This window comes from Vulpes vulpes, chromosome 8 (assembly GCF_048418805.1).
Source record: "Vulpes vulpes isolate BD-2025 chromosome 8, VulVul3, whole genome shotgun sequence".
NCBI lineage: Eukaryota > Metazoa > Chordata > Mammalia > Carnivora > Canidae > Vulpes > Vulpes vulpes.
This window is the reverse complement of record NC_132787.1, coordinates 3,536,873-3,555,529: the sequence shown is the minus strand read 5'-3', so window position 1 is coordinate 3,555,529 and position 18,657 is coordinate 3,536,873. Positions and strand designations below refer to the sequence as shown.

The window sequence follows — 18,657 nt, the reverse complement described above, 5'->3', positions numbered from 1 at the left end:
CCAAAGTGAGCCTCTAAGGGCAGGGTCAATGTCTATCAACCTCTGCACCTTTGGCCTCGCTAGGAGGAGTCCAATCTGTATTTACATAAAAACCAAACTCCTTGGGACGACACCTAAGGCCCTCACAGCCACATCTAGCCTGCACGTGGGCCATTTCGAGGCATTGCGTTTCTTCTGACCAAGCAATTCTAATTCTAGGAATGCATCCTTCTGCAATGAACACAGGCACAAAAATAAATGCACAAGGATGTGGATTATGTAGTTTGTCACCAAGTTGTCACAAAATTGGGAAAAGCCCACGTATTTATCAGCAGGGGAAGGTGAAAAAAACTGGATTTAGCTGTATTATGGAATACTCTCCAACTTTTAAAAAATGAGTTAGACTTAAAGGAACTGACGTGAAAAGATGTCCTTGAGAGTAAGTGGGGACATCAAATTGCAAATGATACGGTCCTGGGTGTGTGTATATTTGTATATTCGTAGAAAAGGGGGATGGAAGGGTTTATATACAGAAGTTATTACTTCTAGAGTGAACCAATCGGTATGGAGGCGTTGTAAAGATCAATTTCACTTTTGAAACTCTTACTTTTCTGTATTATTTGGCTTTTCTACAGCATTATTTTTGTAATTAAAATAAGAATATTGGGACGCCTGGGTGGCTCAGTGGTTGAGCGTCCGCCTTCGGCTCAGGGCGTGGTCCTGGAGTCCTGGGATCGAGTCCCACATCGGGCTCCCTGTGAGGAGCCTGCTTCTCCCTCTGTCTCTGCCTCTCTGTGTCTCTCATGAATGAATAAATAAAATCTTTAAAAAAAATAAAAAATAACTTAAAAAAATCTTCTGGGATATTTAGCTATTTTTGACAATGGTGCCAATACTCATCAAGTGGGAAATAGATCCCAAAGAGGGACCAGCCACTCATTGCTAAGGGGAGGGTTTTCTGGGGCCAGGAGATAGTAGCACAGGGCTAGTGTCAAGTCTCTGGGGCCAGGAGATAGTAGCACAGGGCTAGTGTCGAGGTTTTAAGGTTTTAGGTTAACTCTGAGAATGCTCAGAGGGGTGACTTTTAAGGAAGAATGTAGATCTTGGGTTAGGGTGAGCCCAGCCTCAGCTGAGGGGAGATTATGGAGCCTTATACCACCCCATCAGAGCCCTTGCCCTCTTCTTGACCACCTACCTTCCTGTCTCCCACCCCCAAACCTGGGCTGACTGTCTAGGTGTGGTGTTTGCTTTTTTCTCTTTCTTCTGCTGCACCTCTCACTCCCTGTGGGTTACTCTTAGCTGACTGCCCCCCGGAGAGGTTATGGTGTTTTTGTGTTAGGGGTGAAGAAACGGCGCCACAACAGAGCACATTGGTTGGGTCTATATCCTAAGACTGGGCTGGAGGGCTGTTGGGCGATGCCATGGAGAGTGTGAGGGATATTGGGATAAAAGGCAAACAACCAACACCTGATTAAGTGTTTGGCTGTTTAGTGCAACCAAGAGGAGGGCTAGGATTGGAGTCAGGAACCACGGCTCCCTATGGTTTACTGTATTAGCACGGCCTTCAAAGCCTTCTCAACTGGGCCCCAACCCGCTGTTCTACAGGATAGACGTAACCAGTAGCGCAGCAGGCACAGCAGGCACAGCAGGCACAGTGCCTAGGACCCACAGATTTAGTTTTTAAAAAAAATCAGAAGAAATAAAACGAATCATATTCATCTTTATACCAATGCAGTTGTAAAACACAATTTAAGAATTTTTTGGTGAAGACAAAGGGACCTAGGTCCCATGAAAGTCACAATGTGGCCCCAACCCTCCAGCTTCCACATCCACCGCTCGGCCGCCCTGATGTTCCCTTGGTTTCTTGGCGCCACCTGCAGCTTTGTCTCTCTGTGACTTTCCTCATTCTAGACCAGTGCTTGTGTGAGATCCCACCTAAGGACTCATCTCATCCCTGAGGCCAAAGGTCAAATGTCACCATCCTTGTGAGACCTTCCCGGGTTCGCCTAGATGGAAGGAATTGTTCTTTCCATCTCACCTAGCACAGCTCTGAACACCTCCAGGCTTGTCCTGACTTGCTTCCATCTGCTTCCCCAGCTGGAGTATGGGTTCCATGGGGCAAGTCTCATCTTACATCTCATGTCTACATGGGCTTGACACACAGTATGCAGCCTAGATCGGGTGCCAGAGGATGTCTGGGGATAAGAGACAGTGATGTGATGGAACTTTTCAGATGTGTGTGGCTCTACACAGCCTGAATCAACTGACTTTCCAATGGGTCAGCCACGGGACAACGGGAGAGGAGGAACCAAAGGTGAGTTTCCTTTCCCAAAGCCATAAAACCTTTATTTTTATTGGGATCTTAGGTCCAGTTTTTCCTTTCTCCACTGCGGCCATATCCTGGCCAGTCTCTCCTCTCACTCTGACTGGGCTACCCCAGATTGCTTCCCCTATAGGGTCCTGAAGGCTCTTGGGAATTTAGGAGACCTCCTGCAGTGTTGAGGGGGGGGGGGGGCAGGGAGAGGCAGCTGTGATCCCATGGCACCCTCACGTGGTGAAGCCCAAGATGACAGCCCGCTAGGAAGTCTTGGAGCCTTCTGGAAGGAATGTGAACTCTCCTCTAGGGAGCTGGGCTCTCTAGTTCAGGCCAAGCGCCCACGTGTGGTGGGGTCCAACTTGCTTGGAGAAGAGCTGACACGCATGTTGGGTCTGCTCCACGTGGGGACTTCATGCAGGTACAGCAATCAAGGCTGGTTATGCAGTCACGCTCAATTCTACACACCGTCCCCCCTTCCTCACACCTCCCAGGGCTCTCGTTAGCCTTATCCGGGTTCTGCTCTCGGGTTGCCAATACCTTGCCATGTGGTGTCAGACAAATTACTTATCTGGCCTTGGTTTCACAATATGAAAATGATAGGGTTGGATAAAAACAAGTTTCAGATGTTTGCTCGCAGACCTTTAGAAGTTCTGGGGCTGTTGGGCACGGTCTTCACCTACCAACAACTTCACCCACTGCCACTTGGCTTTTCATCTACATTATGTACGGGGCATTGAAAAAAGGCTTGGGGGGGGGGGGTTTCTTAGACCTGAGAATCACTGGTTCCGTGAGCTTGCTTTCCACTAATATCCCAGGATCCCCAAACGAGGCCGGCCTCGTGGCTGCCTGGCACCACTGTTCTAGGCTCTACGGAGACCAGCCAGATGTGATCAGCATGGAGGGAAAGAGGAAGGCTTACGCCTGATGTCTAGTGTTCTCGGGGTGTGGAAGAAGGAGCTCTGGCTCAGTGTTTGCAATCAAGTCTCAGTTGGCTCCCGCCATCCACTAGCTTTGGGACAGACAAGCCCCTTTATCTCTACCTCTGCTTTCTTATCTGTACAGTGGGCATGGGGGTTCCCGCCCTGTCTTGCTCCCAGGCTTACTGTGCAGGCGCAATAAGATAAAGGACTCCTGTCAGGGTGCTTTCTGTAAACGAATGGCTCTACCAACATCGGGCAATATCAGCAGGGAGACTCTTGTAGACCTCTAGAGTCTCCGTTAGAAGGTGCCACTTCACTGGTTCTGTGAGTGCTCCACACGACAGAGGACTCAGGACTTGGCCGCAGAGGTACTTTTCTTGAATTTAGCATTGCTGCCCTGGGCCCTGCCCTGGGCCCTGCCCAGGCTGCCTTCTCTGCCTGGAAGTCTGTCTCAAGGACAGAAGGCAAGCGCTAGGCCAAGTATCGCAAGTTCTAATGGGTTCTTCCACCAACACGGGAGAAGGAAAATGGGCCCTGTGTTGTTGCAAGGAACGGGAAGGTCCTGCCTTGATATCTGCTGGGTTTAGAAATCCATCTTTAAGGCCTACGGAGAAGCTGGTAATCAGGCTCTCAATCATCAGCTTCCCCCAAATCCTGTTTCCTGAGAGGCTGGGTTCCCCACGGGAACTCCCACGGGGGTGATTGGGGGTGTCAGTTGAAGACCCAGTGCTGGTGGGGGTCCCTGGGGTTGCAGGCGGCCATCGCTGGCTTTTTGTCCTCAGACGTCAGGCAGGTCCCGGATGCCCGGTTCCTGATTAGCTGGTCCTAAAAGATGACACAGCAAAAGATCAACCTGGGCTTCAGATAGCCAACGGTGCTACTAGGGGGCAATGAGATGGGGCGCAATAAGTAAAAAAGCAAAGGGAATGCAACAAGACACAAAGAGAACACTCCTCAATTTTTTTCTTGGGGTGTCAGATACCCTGATGGGATGGGTTCCTGAGTTTCCACCTGCATTCGGTATCAATTTCCTAATTCCGGCTTTAGCCAGAGCAGCTGGGATAGAGGAAGGTAGGACCATGGGGCTAGTATTTTCAAGGGCCCCTCCTCCAGATGGCCAGGCTCAGAGGCCTGAGCCCCTGCTGTATACCCCCACTTTCTGCCTTCGATCATATTTACACTCTTCTTTTCCCTGTGGCCCCAACATTAGGCTCCTTTCCCCCTAAGCCAGGGCCTGAAGACTGGCGTAGGGTGGGCTGTGGAGGCTCATGGGTAGGGCTAGTTTGGGTCCAGCACTGTAGAAGTTACATTCCATAACCTGAGGCAGTGTGGTACACTACAAAGAACTCAGGCTTTTAAGTCAGAATGATCTAGGTCTGAATCTCAGGCCTGCCACTAACTAGTGGTGGGGCTAGGGCCGGTCAAACTTGCTGAGCTTCCACTGGCTCATCTAGATGCGTGCTTGGGAAGAGCCTCTGAAGGATTAACCACACTCGGTGCGTGTGAGTACACAGCTTTGTACCTGGCACACACAGGGCAGGCAGGAATCTTCACCTCCATCTACTTGGGTTCAGCCTAAAAACCCTTGAGCCATGACAGCGATGGCCAAGGACCATTAACTCCCAATCTCGAGTTTCTATCGGCCAGAGCCAGACCTCACCAGACGTTGCTTACGCCCTGAGAACCCTTTCTGTCACCAAGCCCACTTTCTCCATACTTCCTCCACTGTCTCGATCCACCGTACGGCAGGAGATGCAGCAAATAAGGAGGGGGGCAGCTGTGGCCGCACGTTCTGGATTCTGAGCTTTCTGGGCAGCTGACTCACCTGGGTGAATTCCCATTCCTCATCCTTGGGGACTTGGCTATTTTTGCCGGTGAAGTGACAGCTCCTCAGGCCCAGGGTGCCAGCACTGGCATGTAGACACAGCTGCTTTGAGATGTTGTGGCGAAGTTCCCTCTGGGTTGTGTACTCAAAGTACTAGAAGTCAAGACAAGAGGAGGCGGAGAGTTTGCCCACTATCTTCCAGAGCCAACTGCCCTAAGACTCCAACCAGAGCTGACTTTCTGGGGAAGGAAGCGAGTGGGGGCCAAAACATCAGTAATTCCTGCGCTACCTTCGGGATTTTGGCCACTACCTAGGTTTTACTGGGATAACAGTTACTTAATATTTTTTCTTTAAAGTCATTAAAAAATTTACTTAGCTTCGTTTTTATGTGTTATTTGTGAAATCATGCGCTTGATGTGCTGGTTTCTTTGTTTAAAACAAACAAATGTTCACCGATGTACTACCTAAAATGGTCGTGTAGGCCGGTGGTATATGAAATGGCTTGATGATGACTTGGTCTTGGCTGCATATGCTGGCAGCCTGTGCATGGCTCACGCCACTCCTTTCCTTGCTTCGGCTCTGTTCCAAGTGTACTTACCAGACACTGGGCACTGCCCAGGCTGAGGGACTGGGTTCCGGGAGGTCACTAGTTAGCCCTCAGGGAAGAGCCAGGGCACTGTAAGGCATGGGGTAAATTCCCAGCATGCCAGGTAACTGTGACACGTCAGTAGATGGTTGTTATTTGGGGTCACTGCTGGGTGACAGAGTCAGAGCAGCAGTTTCTGGGCAGGGGAGGCATTAAAGCTGGGCGTGGGTGAAAGCAAGTGCTCACAGTTTCCATACTTACTCTAAAGCCTCACTGGGCACCTGGCACCCTCTAGGAAGTCTTCCTGATAAACAATCCTGCCCTCCCGCCCCCTCTTTAGCACCTATCACCGACGCCCAGTGCTCCCGGATGTCCCTACCTCATGCCTCAGATCTTGTCTGTCTCTGCCATATGTTCCAACTCAGACTGGGAGCTGAGGGCAGGGGCGCTATCTCCTTCTCTCCCGGGTCTCCCGACCCTAATCCTCAGGAAAGGGCTATTTTTGTTTTAAACTCAAGCAGACTCCCAGCTGAGCCTGATGTAGGACGCGATCCTATGACCCTGAGATCATGACCTGAGCTGAAATCTAGAGTCGGACACTGAACCGACTGAGCCACTCCGGTGCCCCAGGAAAGGGCTATTTTGAGTGGAGAAGAGGCCTGTAAAGAGAGGGGTTGTTTCACAAGCGGGCTTCTTTGGGGCCTGCCCGGTGTGGTAGGGCCGGGTACCTGGTTGCCACCAAGGCCGTGGCAGGTGTACATGATGAGGGGCTTCCCCCCGTGGTTGTTCTCCCCCACATCCAGGCACTGGTTGATGCCGAGGTTCCTGATCTGCAGAACGGTGAGAGAGAGGGGAACCGGGATAACACAGTTAGGAATTTTGGGGTTTGCAGTGTGGGGCTCAACTGGTGTAAATGTGCATGGTCGGGGTTCTCCTCTGCTCATGACCCTAGAGGCCTGGAGGTAACAGCAAGGGGAGGCGCTGAGCCCAGAGGCTGGGGGGACCTCCCAGGCTGCCAGGTCTCAGAGAAGCCCTCAGCGCGTGAGAATTTCCTCATGAGCAATGATTCTCCGAGAGTGATCCCCGGACCGTCAGCAGCACCTGAAGACTTGTTAGAAATGTCAGTTCTCAGGCCCCGTTCCCGTCCTACTGAATCAGCAATCTGTTTTAACGTGCCTTCCAGGTGATTCTGCTGCAGGTGGATGTTTGAGAACCACTGCTTATGGGCTGTTTCCCCCTTACAAGGTCTTGGTTAATCTCTAGAAGTCCCAGTGGCCTTTCAGTCTTCCTTCAAAGGGGTGTAGGGAATGTGCCATCCCTTGTGGGGCAAGTGGTTCTGAACTACCCCTGGGGGTTCCTGTGATGATGGGTGGGCAAGCTGGCTGTTAAGACTTACAGCTCCATAGAGGGTGGGCTTCAGGTCGGGAACAAACATCTCCGGATAGATGTTGTGCAGGAACCAGGAAAAGTTGTGACAGTGTAACTGCTCCCTCAGCTTCAGGCGTTCCGAAATGTCCCCGAAGGATTTCTGTCAACGAAGCCAGCCCCAAAGGGTCAGTTCCACCGGGCCTGACCTGCCTGGATGGCTGGAGTAGCCCGGAGGTTCTGCGGTCACTTGCTCCCAGAGCGGGTCTCCTGCTCATTCCTGGTCAGCACCTGTTGGGGCTACTGGCTTATCCCATCTAACCGACCCCCGGCCTTGGCCTCCTTCCTCCCCCATCTCCCGGGACTTCCCTATCCGTCTTCTCCCAGACCTCAGTTCTGAGCCCTCTCAGAGCAAAGCCCTTCCTCCTGGAAGAGGTTCTTCAAATCTTTTTCCCTCCTCTCCTAAAAGATGCCAGGACTCTCCGGCTGGGGGTGGGGGTGGGGGTGGGGGTGGGTGGGTAACAGAAGCTCCTGTCCTCAGTGCTAGCCTTCAAACTCTGGCCTCCCCGAGCTCACGGGGTCTGAGGGGTGACGGGAGGCACCAGGTAGTAGAGAAGTGCGGATTTCTACCATTAAGTCCCTGACGAGGGTCTGGGATGCTACACTGCTCTTCACCCAAACACCTCCCAAGCGCCCTTTCCTCTCACCTCTTGGGCCATCTTTGCTGCCTGCATGTTTCTCCGATAGAAAATCTCCTTGTAGTTATCCATCCAGACCTCAGCCAGGCGCACTTGGTTGCGAGCAATGACACTGACGCCCTTGGGGAAGGTGTGGGGACTCTTGGTACGGAACACATGGCCTACCACAGAGCAGGGGATGATCTCCAGCTGGCCCCCACATTGCCACACCTGCCAAAAGAAGACAAGAGATAGAGCCTTGAGGGGTGGGTAGTGGGTCACTGTCCCCCCAAAGCAGCTCTGTTCTATTCCCAGGGTGTGAGGATCCCAGGTCTAGGGACTTAGGGAAATGGTGCTCTCTCCTAGAAAAAAGGACATCGACCAGGATTCTTCGTAGGCCCATGACTATGTAATCCCTGGCTCTATGATGGTAGTTCAAGGCTGATTCAGGCCAATGGAAATCTGCAGGGTGCTCCGGGTTGTCAGGGCCCACATTGGAGAAAAAACAGCTGGCTGACTTTGTGTCTGCACACCTACTCTGAGCTCCGGCCACTTGGCTTGTTGACCTGGAAATGTGATTTTATCGGCTCACCCAGGTGTTACTGGAAACCCAAGCTCCCTCAAATCAAGATGGACTTGTGACCCAACTAGAGCATTGGCGCATCAATTATAGCAAGGACGTCAGTTTCCAGGTGGGCTGTGGTAGTCACCTGGACCGTTAGCACATCAGCTTCCTGAGAGAGAGACTCAACAGCGGTCTAGGTCCTGAGCCTAGAATCAGAACCCTGGGAGTTCCGGTGACTGACCTGGTGCCCCTTCTCTATGCTAGTGGGCTGGTTTAAGACACCTCCCCCCCCGACCCGGGTCCTCTCTTTTTTACATTTTATGTTAGTAGATGTGTTGTTATTCGGTTTACTACAGCAGCAGCAGAAATACGTGTCATAGTCATAACAACACAGGCACCAGAGACACGCTTGGTGTGTGCCAGGCACCGTGAGAAGTCACTTCGTAAATGAGCTCATCTGCTTGCTAATGACCCCAGCGTGGGGGTTCATGTGGACTGTGTGGAGAGGAAATCCTTTCTTCCTCACCCAATCCTGATTTGCCTTACTCCTGGAACCCTCAGAGTCGTGGGGTCCACCAGGGTTTGGGCCTCCGTCTTCAGCGATGCAGGGCTTGCTGGGCGGGGGGCGGGGGGGGGACACTTCAGAGGCCACCAGGGCCTGTGTCCTCTGACCTGCGGGCTGATCTTTCCCACCCTCATCCTAACACTTTTCCCACAGACCTCAAGAAAGATGTCACCAGGCCCCAGATGTCTGGTTCCCCTAAGACATTCTGGTAATTTGTTCTGAGTTGTCCACTCGGATCCCCAAAGCCCTACTGCTACGGACAGGGCTGGGGGGAGCAGAGGAAAGGTGATGCCACGACAGGGAAGAGCCACCCTTTTAGGTCCAGCTCCAGATGTCACATCCCTGAGGCTGCCACCGCCTGGGAGACAGGGGCTCGGGCTGGGCCCCCCGGGAGGCCGTGGCTCCCCACCAAGCCCTCCTCACTCTCACCCGGAAGGACATTTCCACGTTCTCCCCTCCCCAGATCTCCATCTGATTATCATAGGTACCGATGTGCTCAAAGTAGGACTTGGAGATGGAGAAGAGGCCGCCGGCAAACGTCGGGGATCTGGAGAGACAGAGGGAGAAGCATGTGCATCTTTCGCGGGGAAGCCGGGCCACCCACGGCCGCCCCCGCCGCGGCCCCCGCCCCGGCTCACTCATTCAGCCCAAGTGTCCCCCGGGTTTCACCGGGCTCTTCCCCTCTCCTGGCCCGTCCAGCCCCAGGGGGCGAGCATCACCGTCCACGGAGAAGCACCCGTTCCACGGGCCGCGGGGACCCACAGGGCGCAGCCACGCGGCCCAGGGCGCTGTCGTGGGAGCTTGGTCCCCACCGCCCGCGGCAGAGGCAGCAAAGTTCTAGAGCATCGCAGACCCTCAGTTGTCAGAGCGGCGTGGAGCTGTCTTCGGAAGGGGGAGCAAACCACGAACGAATGAGCTGGGAGGGACCCCATTCTGTTTCGGAACCCCGGGCCTTCCCACGGACTCGAGAGCCCGTGCTCGGGGGCCCCGGCCGCTGCCCGGGCATGGGAGGCGACAGGTGGCAGGCGCTCCTGGAAGCAGTAGAGGGGACGTGGAGGCAGGCTCAGGTGGGGCCGTGGGAGCGTCTGCAGGGTCCAAGGAGCTTCTGGCTTCCCGACAAAGGCAGGGAGATCCAGCTAAGTGGAGCTGGCACAACAGAGTCTCATTCCTAGAACTTGGATGCCGCGGTGCTGGGTGCTGGGTGCTGGGTGCTCAGTGCTAGGTGTTTGGTGCTCGGGGAGAGAGGCTGGGCTAAGGCTTGAGGGAGGGGCCGGAGCCTAAGGAAGGCCCCGCCAGCCCTTGGCATCCTGCCCGGTCAGCCGGGCTTTGGACAGGGCTTCGGGGCCCTCGGTGGGTGGCTCCGTGTGCTACGGCCCAGCAGGAAGGGACCGGGACCACCCTGCAAACCCAGAGCCCATCCAGCGCTTTCCGCACGGCAGGCCTCCTCCAGGGCTCCCCCGACTGATGGGCCAAGGAGCCTGGCCCGGCGTCAACCTGCGGCTGCTCCCGTCACTGCTCCGGGCAGGAGCTGCTTCCCAGAGCCACTTTCCAGAAGGAATTTCAATCAGAAGACTCTCATGCTCAGGCAGGCTTTCTGGCCTCCCCCAGGCACTTGGAGCACCCCGAATGAGTCCTAGGGAGGCCCGGGGAGCCCGGGGCTCAGATGAGCACTGTGCAGCTCTCTGCTGCTTCTGGGGGGTGTCTCTGACCGGCCCGTCTCTTGGCCTTGAGAGGCTTCTCTGCCCAAGAAGACCTCCAGGCATAAACCCTGCCTGGGGAGACTCAGTGCAGCCCCACACCCCGTCCACTTCCGGAGACACCCTGTTTTTCCTTCTGGGCCCCTTACCTCTCCCCTTGGCCACCTGTGAGCTCTGAGAGTGGGGGATGGGAGGGGATTGCCCGCAGGCCTCCTGGCGGGGGTGCTGTGCAGAATGCCTGGGGGGACCCCACACGCGGGGGCACTGAGCCCAGGGAGCAAATTCATGCCTCAAACACCGGAGCTTTGTCTTCTGCTTGCGTGGTCCTCGGACATTGGAGCAGGGGACATCAGTGATGGGCGGGGAGCAGGTGCCTGGCTCCCCGGTTTGAGGGAGGGGGGCTCTGCTGCCGAGCACAGCAAACAAAAGACCTCCGTGAAGCAGAGGGCCGATGGGGAGTTCAGATTTCTTTTCTCTCTCCTGCCTAATCTCTTCTTCTTTCCCCCTGCGGTTGCTTCTTTTCCTCCTTCTAGTGGAGACGGAGCAGCTGGCCGGCCAGGATCCACGGGGCTGCTCCCTGGGGTACCCACGGGGTCCACTCCACTGAGGCTCTGGGCAGCAGTTCTGAGGCTGTGGGCCTGGGGGGGGGCGAGTCACCCTCTCCTTTCAGGCCTTCCCTCTTACCCTCAGCTCCCCGCATCCCCAACCTCTGCTTCCCCCCATCCCTAGTGTACGTTAAATTTCCCGGCCAGTGTGGGAAAACAATGACACAGGCGATCCCAAACCAGGGGATTCTCTAAAAGTCACTGCCCAGCTCAGTTTGGCTGAGACACCTGTTCAAATAAACTTGTGGGGGCGCCTGGCTGGCTCAGTCGGTAGAGCATGCGACCCCTGGTCTCAGGGTCGTGAGTTCAAGCCCCATGGTGGGCGCGGAGTCTACTTAAAAACAATGAATAAATAAAACAACATAAACTTGTGATCTCTAGCAACAGCACGGGGCGACGTGGAGAGGGAAGGAGGAGGTGGGTGAGCGAGCGGCAGACACAGCCGGCACCAAACAGTGGGTAAGCTTTCAAGTCTCCGCCCTATAGCTCAGGGGTGGGCACACTATGGCCTACAGGCCGAAGCTGGCCTCACTTCATAAGGCTCTGGGCAAAGAAGGAGTTTTTACACTTTCAACGGTTGTTAAACAAAAACAAGCCAACAAGGAATAATATGCAACAGGCTGTCCGCAGCCGGCAGAAACTAACTTCCTCGCTATCTGGCCCCCTCGCGGAGAAGTTCAGGGCAACTGTGACAGCGCAGACAGTGGAACCCTTGTCTGTTTGCTTTCAATAGGTTTTCAGTCTTTGCAAAGACTCCGGGTGACCTGGGAGTCCACGCCTCCCCGTGACCAGGGCGATTCCACAGTGGCCTCTACGCCCCATCTCCCGGGGCCTCTGCATGGCCCGGTCATGCCCTTCCACGTGTGGGGGGGAATAAATAGAGGCAACAAGTGAGGCCCTTCCTCGGCGCCTGGCCCACGGTGAGCGGTGAAGAAGGGCCAGCGGTGGTGGGAGGCCGTGCAGGGCCGCGGGTGGGGCGCGGGCTCTGGGTCCGGCCGCCGGGATGGGCATGCTCACTGCACCGTGTGCTACTGCATCATCTGGGGCCGCTGCCCATCCCTAGGAGGCCGTGCTCTCACCTGAGAAACAGGCGAATGCCAGCCCCCACCTGGGAGGGGATGAGTAAGGGAAGTGTGTCACATGCTTCATGGAGCGCCCCATACGCGGGGGCCTAAGACGGTCCCTGGGAGCCGGCTTGGGGCTCGGTGGGCTCTGGTCCTTACTTGATGGGGTAGGTCTCATCCTTGCGCCTCTGCTTCTCGTGGGCAGGGATAGCCTCCCAGCCGAAGGTCAGGCTCCAGTCAAAGTTGCCACGGCTGTGGACTCTGCCCCTCTGGACGGGCTTGGAGAACTCAAAAGTGTTCAGGTCGATGGTGACGATGTCCGGGCTCACCACCACCGTCTCATCCTCAGCGATGCGAGCCAGGAGCGGCTCCAGCCAGCCATGGAAGCACTCACCTGCGGTGGGGACCAGGAGTCGGCAGTCAGGGTCGGGCCCGCGGCTGAGCCCATGCCCCACACCAGCAGGGAGGCTCGGGAAGACCAGAGAACCTTCCGCAGACTCCCCGGGTTAGAGACACACAGGCAGGCTCCACAGTTGTAGAAGGCAGAGAGAGATTTCCTGAGCCGCTCCTGTCCACCCTCCCTCACCCAACCCAAAGGTGGAGGTAACTTTGAAGGGAAGAGTGGAGCTCTCAGGGGAGTAATGTGGTCAACTCAAATGATCCAAACCACGGGGAAGGCCCTGGGTGGGGGACCCACCCTTCAGGGTTTCCAGCTTATCCACTCAATCAGCCCTTCTCACCCAGTGTGGATTTCAGAAAGGGGGGGTACCCCCTTTCCCCAGGGGACCAAACCTCAGCTCCAGCTCCAGCTGTGGAATAAGCATCCCTTCCGCTGGTCTAGCCCCTTGAGATTTTCAGTAAACTGCACAGATTACTGTATTTGGCCTTTGGAATAGTTAATCTTGTTGGTGAGTAAAGTCTGGTCTCCTCATTCCCATTTTACAAATGGGGAAACTGAGGCTCAGTTACTGGCAGAGCCAGAAGGCAAACCCAGGTCTCCTCACTCTGAATCTAGCGCTTTCCCTAACACATATCACCGTTTTCGGGGAACAGATTCTTCCCAGACAACGGTGGGGAGGTGTTGGCTTTTGGGGCAAAGGGGAGGCCTCTGTGGCTCTGCGTGGCTCTAGGGGGAAGCTCCACACAAACCAGTTTCCAGTGGTGACGAGTGGGCTCTCTGAGGGGCTGAGCTCAGAATGAGGTACAGAGCAAGCAAGGGAGGGGGGGCGGAATCTAGGCTCCAGAGCACACGCCCTGTGCCTGCGGGGTGCCAATTACTTTAGGGCCTTGTGCATCTGCTGATCAAACATCCCTGGGATAGGGATGAGCAGAGGGCATGAGAAGCTGGAGTGAGTCCCAAGCCACCCCGAGCCCCAGAGCAGCAGGGGTCCCGTGAGGCACCCTCAGGCCTCCTGGGTGCGGGCTGGTCTCGTACTCACAGTGGGCATCCAGGAAGGTGAGCACCTGCGCCTGCGCCACGCTGGCCCCCAGCAGCCGGGCGGTGATCAAGCCCTTCCGCTCCTCCTGCCGCACCACCCTCACCACCTGCAGCTTCTTCACGTACTGCTCCAGCTGCTCCTTTAAGTATTCTGGAAGGGACAGTGGCATTAGTGCCAGCTCATCACTTTGTCGCCAACCTGCCGGGAGCACCCAGCGTGCAGGCCCATGTGTGGACCCTGCCAGCCGGGCCCCCCGTGCCGGGAGACTGCTCCACCGTGCCCACCCTGGGCCCATCTACCCAGGAACCCCTCTAAGCCGGGCCAGGACCCGGGGTTGGGTTCCTCTAGTCTCAAAATTAAGTATAAACTGCCACCAAAGGCTCTCAGCGGCTCCTTGGTCTCTGCCTCTTCTTAGCTACCATCTTTCGGAACCGTGACCCAGTCTCCTGTCCCTTCCGCACCCGGGGTGGTGGCATCATCTCTCAGGAGCTGGGACTCCCCACCTCCCGGGCTCTGCCGAGCAAGCCGACAGGCACACACACGCAAATGGTGATTCCTGGCTTGCTGGTCAGCAGCAAGAAGTCGTGCTCTAATCCTCTTTATTAACTCCTCCGCATGGAGAAATCTTTAAGAAGATGAAAAGAGACGGAGCAGCTTTTTTACTAAATTAAAAAAACGTGGGGAATAGTTAATCTTGTTTTGAGCGTCTGCCTTGGGCTCAGGTCATGATCCCGGGGTCCCTGGATCAAGCCCCGTGTCGGGCTCCCTGCTTCTCCCTCTCTCCCTCTGCTCCTCCCTGCTCTGCTTGTGCACACTCCTTCTCTCTCTCAAATAAATAAATAAAATCTTAAAAAATAAAATAGATTAAATAAAGCATGTACCAAGTGTCCGCCCCGTGCCGGGCACAGTGGTGAGCCTGCTGCCCAGAAGTGGCGACTGCAGGTAGGTGATCGGTGACCTGCCAGCGGCAGTGCAGGGCTGGGGGAGCCTGCCACGGGCACAACCGTCCCGAATGTGGGGGGAGGGATAGCTCTGCTGAGATCTCCAGCTCCTTCTGAGCAGGGGCTTACTTCATGACCCTGTTACTCATTCTGAAATCCTCAGGGCTTTCAGAACAGCTCTATTCTGAAACAATCCATCTTGAAACATATTCCAAGTCTTACTTCTGGTTTTTAACTGCTGTCTGGTTTATCCGTGCCGCTGTTCTGTTCCTGACTGTGCAGAATGGGGTTGCCTACAGTTTCAGAAGAGGTGGTGAGGGCAGGTGCCACAGGTGAGTGGGGCCGCCCTGTTTGGGGCTGTGGGATCAGCCCAGTGCATAGGCCCTGCTTCAAAGGCAGTGTTAACAAGATGTAGGGCCTCAAATCAATCAATTTTGGGGGTGTGTGATTGATTTTCCTCTCTCTCTCCCCACCCCCACACATACCCACATGCTATGCCCAAATGCTTGAGCACCTACCATGTGCCAGTCATTGAACCAGGTTCTTGCGTGTTGACTTTCTTACTTAATCTTTTCTACAAAGATTAAAATGTTCTGAAATCTGGGCATCGTCTCTGATGTTTAGGAGTCAAAATCAGCCTCATTTGGCAGCTTCAGTCCAGCACTTAGTTAACATGTGCTAACACACTGCCCGGTTGCCAGACATCACCCAGGGCAGGGACCAGCCTGGTCGTGCCTCGAGGAAGGTTCTGGATTCATAATCCAACTACAGTCCCAAGTACTGGCTCTAAAAGGGAGGAGGAGGGGGGAGCGCCAACCAGGAGCCTCACCTTCTCAGCATGAGGTTCATGTTTCCCCTGAGAACTAGCTTAACTGTGCTCAGAGGAAATTCATGGTGGTGGAGATAACCTAAGGACAAAGCATCATAGGAAGTGGGTTTTGTGGTAAAAGACTGAGAAGCGCTGAGCTGTGAACCCCAGGGGGTGCTAAGCAATACAAAGCCCTTCTCCCACGCCTTCCTTCCAGTCTCAGGGGGTCAGGCTGGACCTGAGGATTCTGAGCATGAGCCTCAGGCCCTTCTAGGGGAGTGAGACAACTCCCCTCAGTAATGGCTGTCCTTCCTGTCACACCCCTGGATCCACTGGACATATGCCCCGGAGATGAGAACAGCAGAGTGTGGAGACACAGGCAAACCCATCCATACTCTCTAATGTCCCCAGGCGTTATCCTTCTAACTCAGGTTCAACAACCCACCAGCCCAACACAGTTCCATTCCTCCTGACTGGGGTCTATGAGACTCCTGGGAACCTCTAATACACATGCACCACTCAGTCCCACGGTGTGAAGTCACATCTATACGCAGATGGCTCCTAGGGCTTTTCTACTGGCCTTGCCATCTTCACTTGGGTGTGGAACAGAACCACAAACCTAACACGCCCAAAACCCAACTACAGACTGCCTGCCAACCTGCCTCGTCTCGTCTTCCGGCTTCAGTACATGGTCCCAGCATCCCTCCGGCTGCTTTAACCCAGGAGTCATGCTGCATCCTTCCCTTTTCTCACCCATCACAATCAGCCCATCGGCCAGTACTGATGCTCATGCTCTCTCAAATAAATAAGCTCTTTTTTGAAAAAAAAAAAAAAAAAAAAAAAGAATAAAATATCTAGGAATAAACTTAACCAACGAGGTGAAAGACCTATATTCTGAAACCTATAAGACATTGTTGAAACAAATGGCAGATGACACAAGTAAATAGAAAGATACACCACCTTTGGATTGGAAGAGTGAATATTGTTAAAATGTCCATACTATGGGCAGCCCGGGTGGCTCAGCGGTTTAGCACCGTCTTCGGCCCAGTGTGTGATCCTGGAGATCGGGGATCGAGTCCCACGTCGGGGTCCCTGCATGGAGCCTGCCTCTCCCTCTGCCTGTGTCTCTACCTCTCTGTCTGTTTCTCATGAATAAATAAATAAAATATTTTTTAAAAAAGTCCATACCACCCAGAGCAACCTAGAGATTCAATGCAGTCCCCACCAAAATGCCAGTAGCACTTTCTGCAGAACTAGAACAAATGATTCTAAAATTTGCATGGCACACCACCGATCCCAAATAGCCAAACCAATCTTGAGAAAGGATAACAAAGACAGAGGTAGCAAAATTCCAGATTTCAAACTGCAAGCTAGTGTGTTTAAAGCACAAAAATAAACACATAGATCAATGGAACAGAATACAGAGCCCAGAAATAAACCCAAGCTTATATAGTCAGCCTATGACAAGGGGGCACAATTATACAATGCAGAAAGAAAACACCTGTCTCTTCAATAAATGGTGTTGGGAAAACTGGACAGCCATATGCAAAATAATGAAACTGGACCGCTTTCTTACACCTTACACAAAAATGAAATAAAAATGGATTGAAGTCCCAAACGTAAGACCTGAAATCATAAAATTCCTAAAAAAAAAATAGGCGGTAATCTCTTGAACTTCACCTTCAGCAATATTTTTCTGGATATGTCTCCCTAGGCATATTTCTCCAGGGAAACAAAAGCAAAAATAAACAATTGGGACTACATTAAACTACAAAGCTTCTGCACAGAAAAGGAAACTATCAACAAAATAAAAAGGAAATTCCCTGAAAGGGAGAAGATATTTGCAAATGATATATCTGGTAAAGAACTAATATCCAAAATATATAAAGAAATCATACAACTCAACACCGAAAACCAAATAATCTGATTAAAAAGTGGGCAGAGGGGACACCTGGGTGGCTCAGTGGTTGAGCGTCTGCCTTCGGCCCAGGGCGTGATCCTGGAGTCCTGGGATCGAGTCCCATGTCGGGCTCCTCGCATGGAACCTGCTTCTCCCTCTGCCTGTGTCTCTGCCCCTCTCTGTCTCTCATGAATAAATAAATAAAATCTTTAAAAAAAAAAAATGGGCATCTTCTTTTCCAAAGAAGACAGACAGATGACCTACAGACACATGAAAAAAAAAGATGCTTAACATCACTCATCATCAGGGAAATGCAAATCAAAATCACAATGACATATCACCTGATACGAGTCAGAATGGCGAGTATCAAAAAGACAAGAAATAAGTGTTGGTGACGATGTGGAGAAAAGGGAACCCTGTGCACTGTTGGTGGGACCAGACATTGGTGCAGCCATCATGGAAAACAGAATGGAGGTTCCTCAGGAAACTAAAAAAAGAAGTACCAGATAATCCATTAATTCTACTTCTGGGTATTTACCTGAAGAAAACAAAAATGCTAATTTGAAAAGATACATGCACCCCTATGTGTACTGCAGCATGATTCACAACCACTGACATATGAAAGGAACCCAAGTGTCCACTGGTTGATGAAGGCACACAGGTGTGGTATATATACACAAGGAATATTGCTCAGCCATCAAAAGTAATGAAATCTTGGCGTCTGTGACAACATAGATGGACCTAGAGGTAAAACTTTAAATGAAGTAAGTCAGAGAACGACAAATATTGTATGATGTCACTCATATGTGGAATCTAAAGATGCAATTTATCTATTTGTTTTAGAGATAGAGAGAGTGAGCATGAGCGAGGGGAGGGGCAGAGGAAGAGGGAGAAGCAGACTCTGCACTGAGCGCACGGCCCGATGCGGGACTCGATCCCAGGACCCTGAGATCATGACCTGAACTAAAACCAAGATTCGGAGGCTCAACGGACTAAACTACCTACGCACACCACTCACACGTGGAATCTAAAAACTAAAACAAACAACAACAAAAAGAGAAAGAGTCGGGACGCCTGGGTGGCTCAGCGGTTGAGCGTCTACCTTCGGCCCAGGGTGTGATCCTGGAGACCAGGGATCGAGTCCCACGTTGGACTCCCTGCATGGAGCCTGCTTCTCCCTCTGCCTGGGTCTCTGCCTCTCTCATGAATAAGTAAATAAAATCTTTTAAAAAAGAGAGAGAGGGCAGCCCCGGTGGCCCAGCGGTTTAGCGCCGCCTGCAGCCCAGGGCGTGATCCTGGAGACCCTGGATCGAGTCCCACGTCAGGCTCTCTGTATGATGCCTGCTTCTCCCTCTGCCTGTGTCTCTGCCTCTCTGTCTCTGTGTCTCTATGAATAAATAAATA

The 18,657-nt window shown here is 53.3% G+C and overlaps 1 protein-coding gene across 7 annotated transcripts in view; it reads right to left on the bottom strand.

Moving 5' to 3' along the window:
* Window positions 1-1,679: 1,679 nt before the first annotated feature.
* GALNT6 (polypeptide N-acetylgalactosaminyltransferase 6) overlaps window positions 1,680-18,657 on the bottom strand; it is a 36,420-nt gene continuing 19,442 nt past the window's right edge. For all 7 annotated transcript variants that reach the window (XM_072765266.1, XM_072765262.1, XM_072765263.1 and 4 more), the window contains 8 exons: window positions 13,605-13,754; window positions 12,325-12,559; window positions 9,229-9,346; window positions 7,700-7,900; window positions 7,024-7,155; window positions 6,356-6,457; window positions 5,042-5,194; window positions 1,680-4,041 (listed from right to left, as the gene is read on the bottom strand). In XM_072765266.1, coding sequence (XP_072621367.1) covers window positions 3,928-4,041; window positions 5,042-5,194; window positions 6,356-6,457; window positions 7,024-7,155; window positions 7,700-7,900; window positions 9,229-9,346; window positions 12,325-12,559; window positions 13,605-13,754 — 1,205 coding nt within the window. In that variant the 3' untranslated portion in view covers window positions 1,680-3,927. The remainder of the gene's footprint in view (window positions 4,042-5,041; window positions 5,195-6,355; window positions 6,458-7,023; window positions 7,156-7,699; window positions 7,901-9,228; window positions 9,347-12,324; window positions 12,560-13,604; window positions 13,755-18,657) is intronic.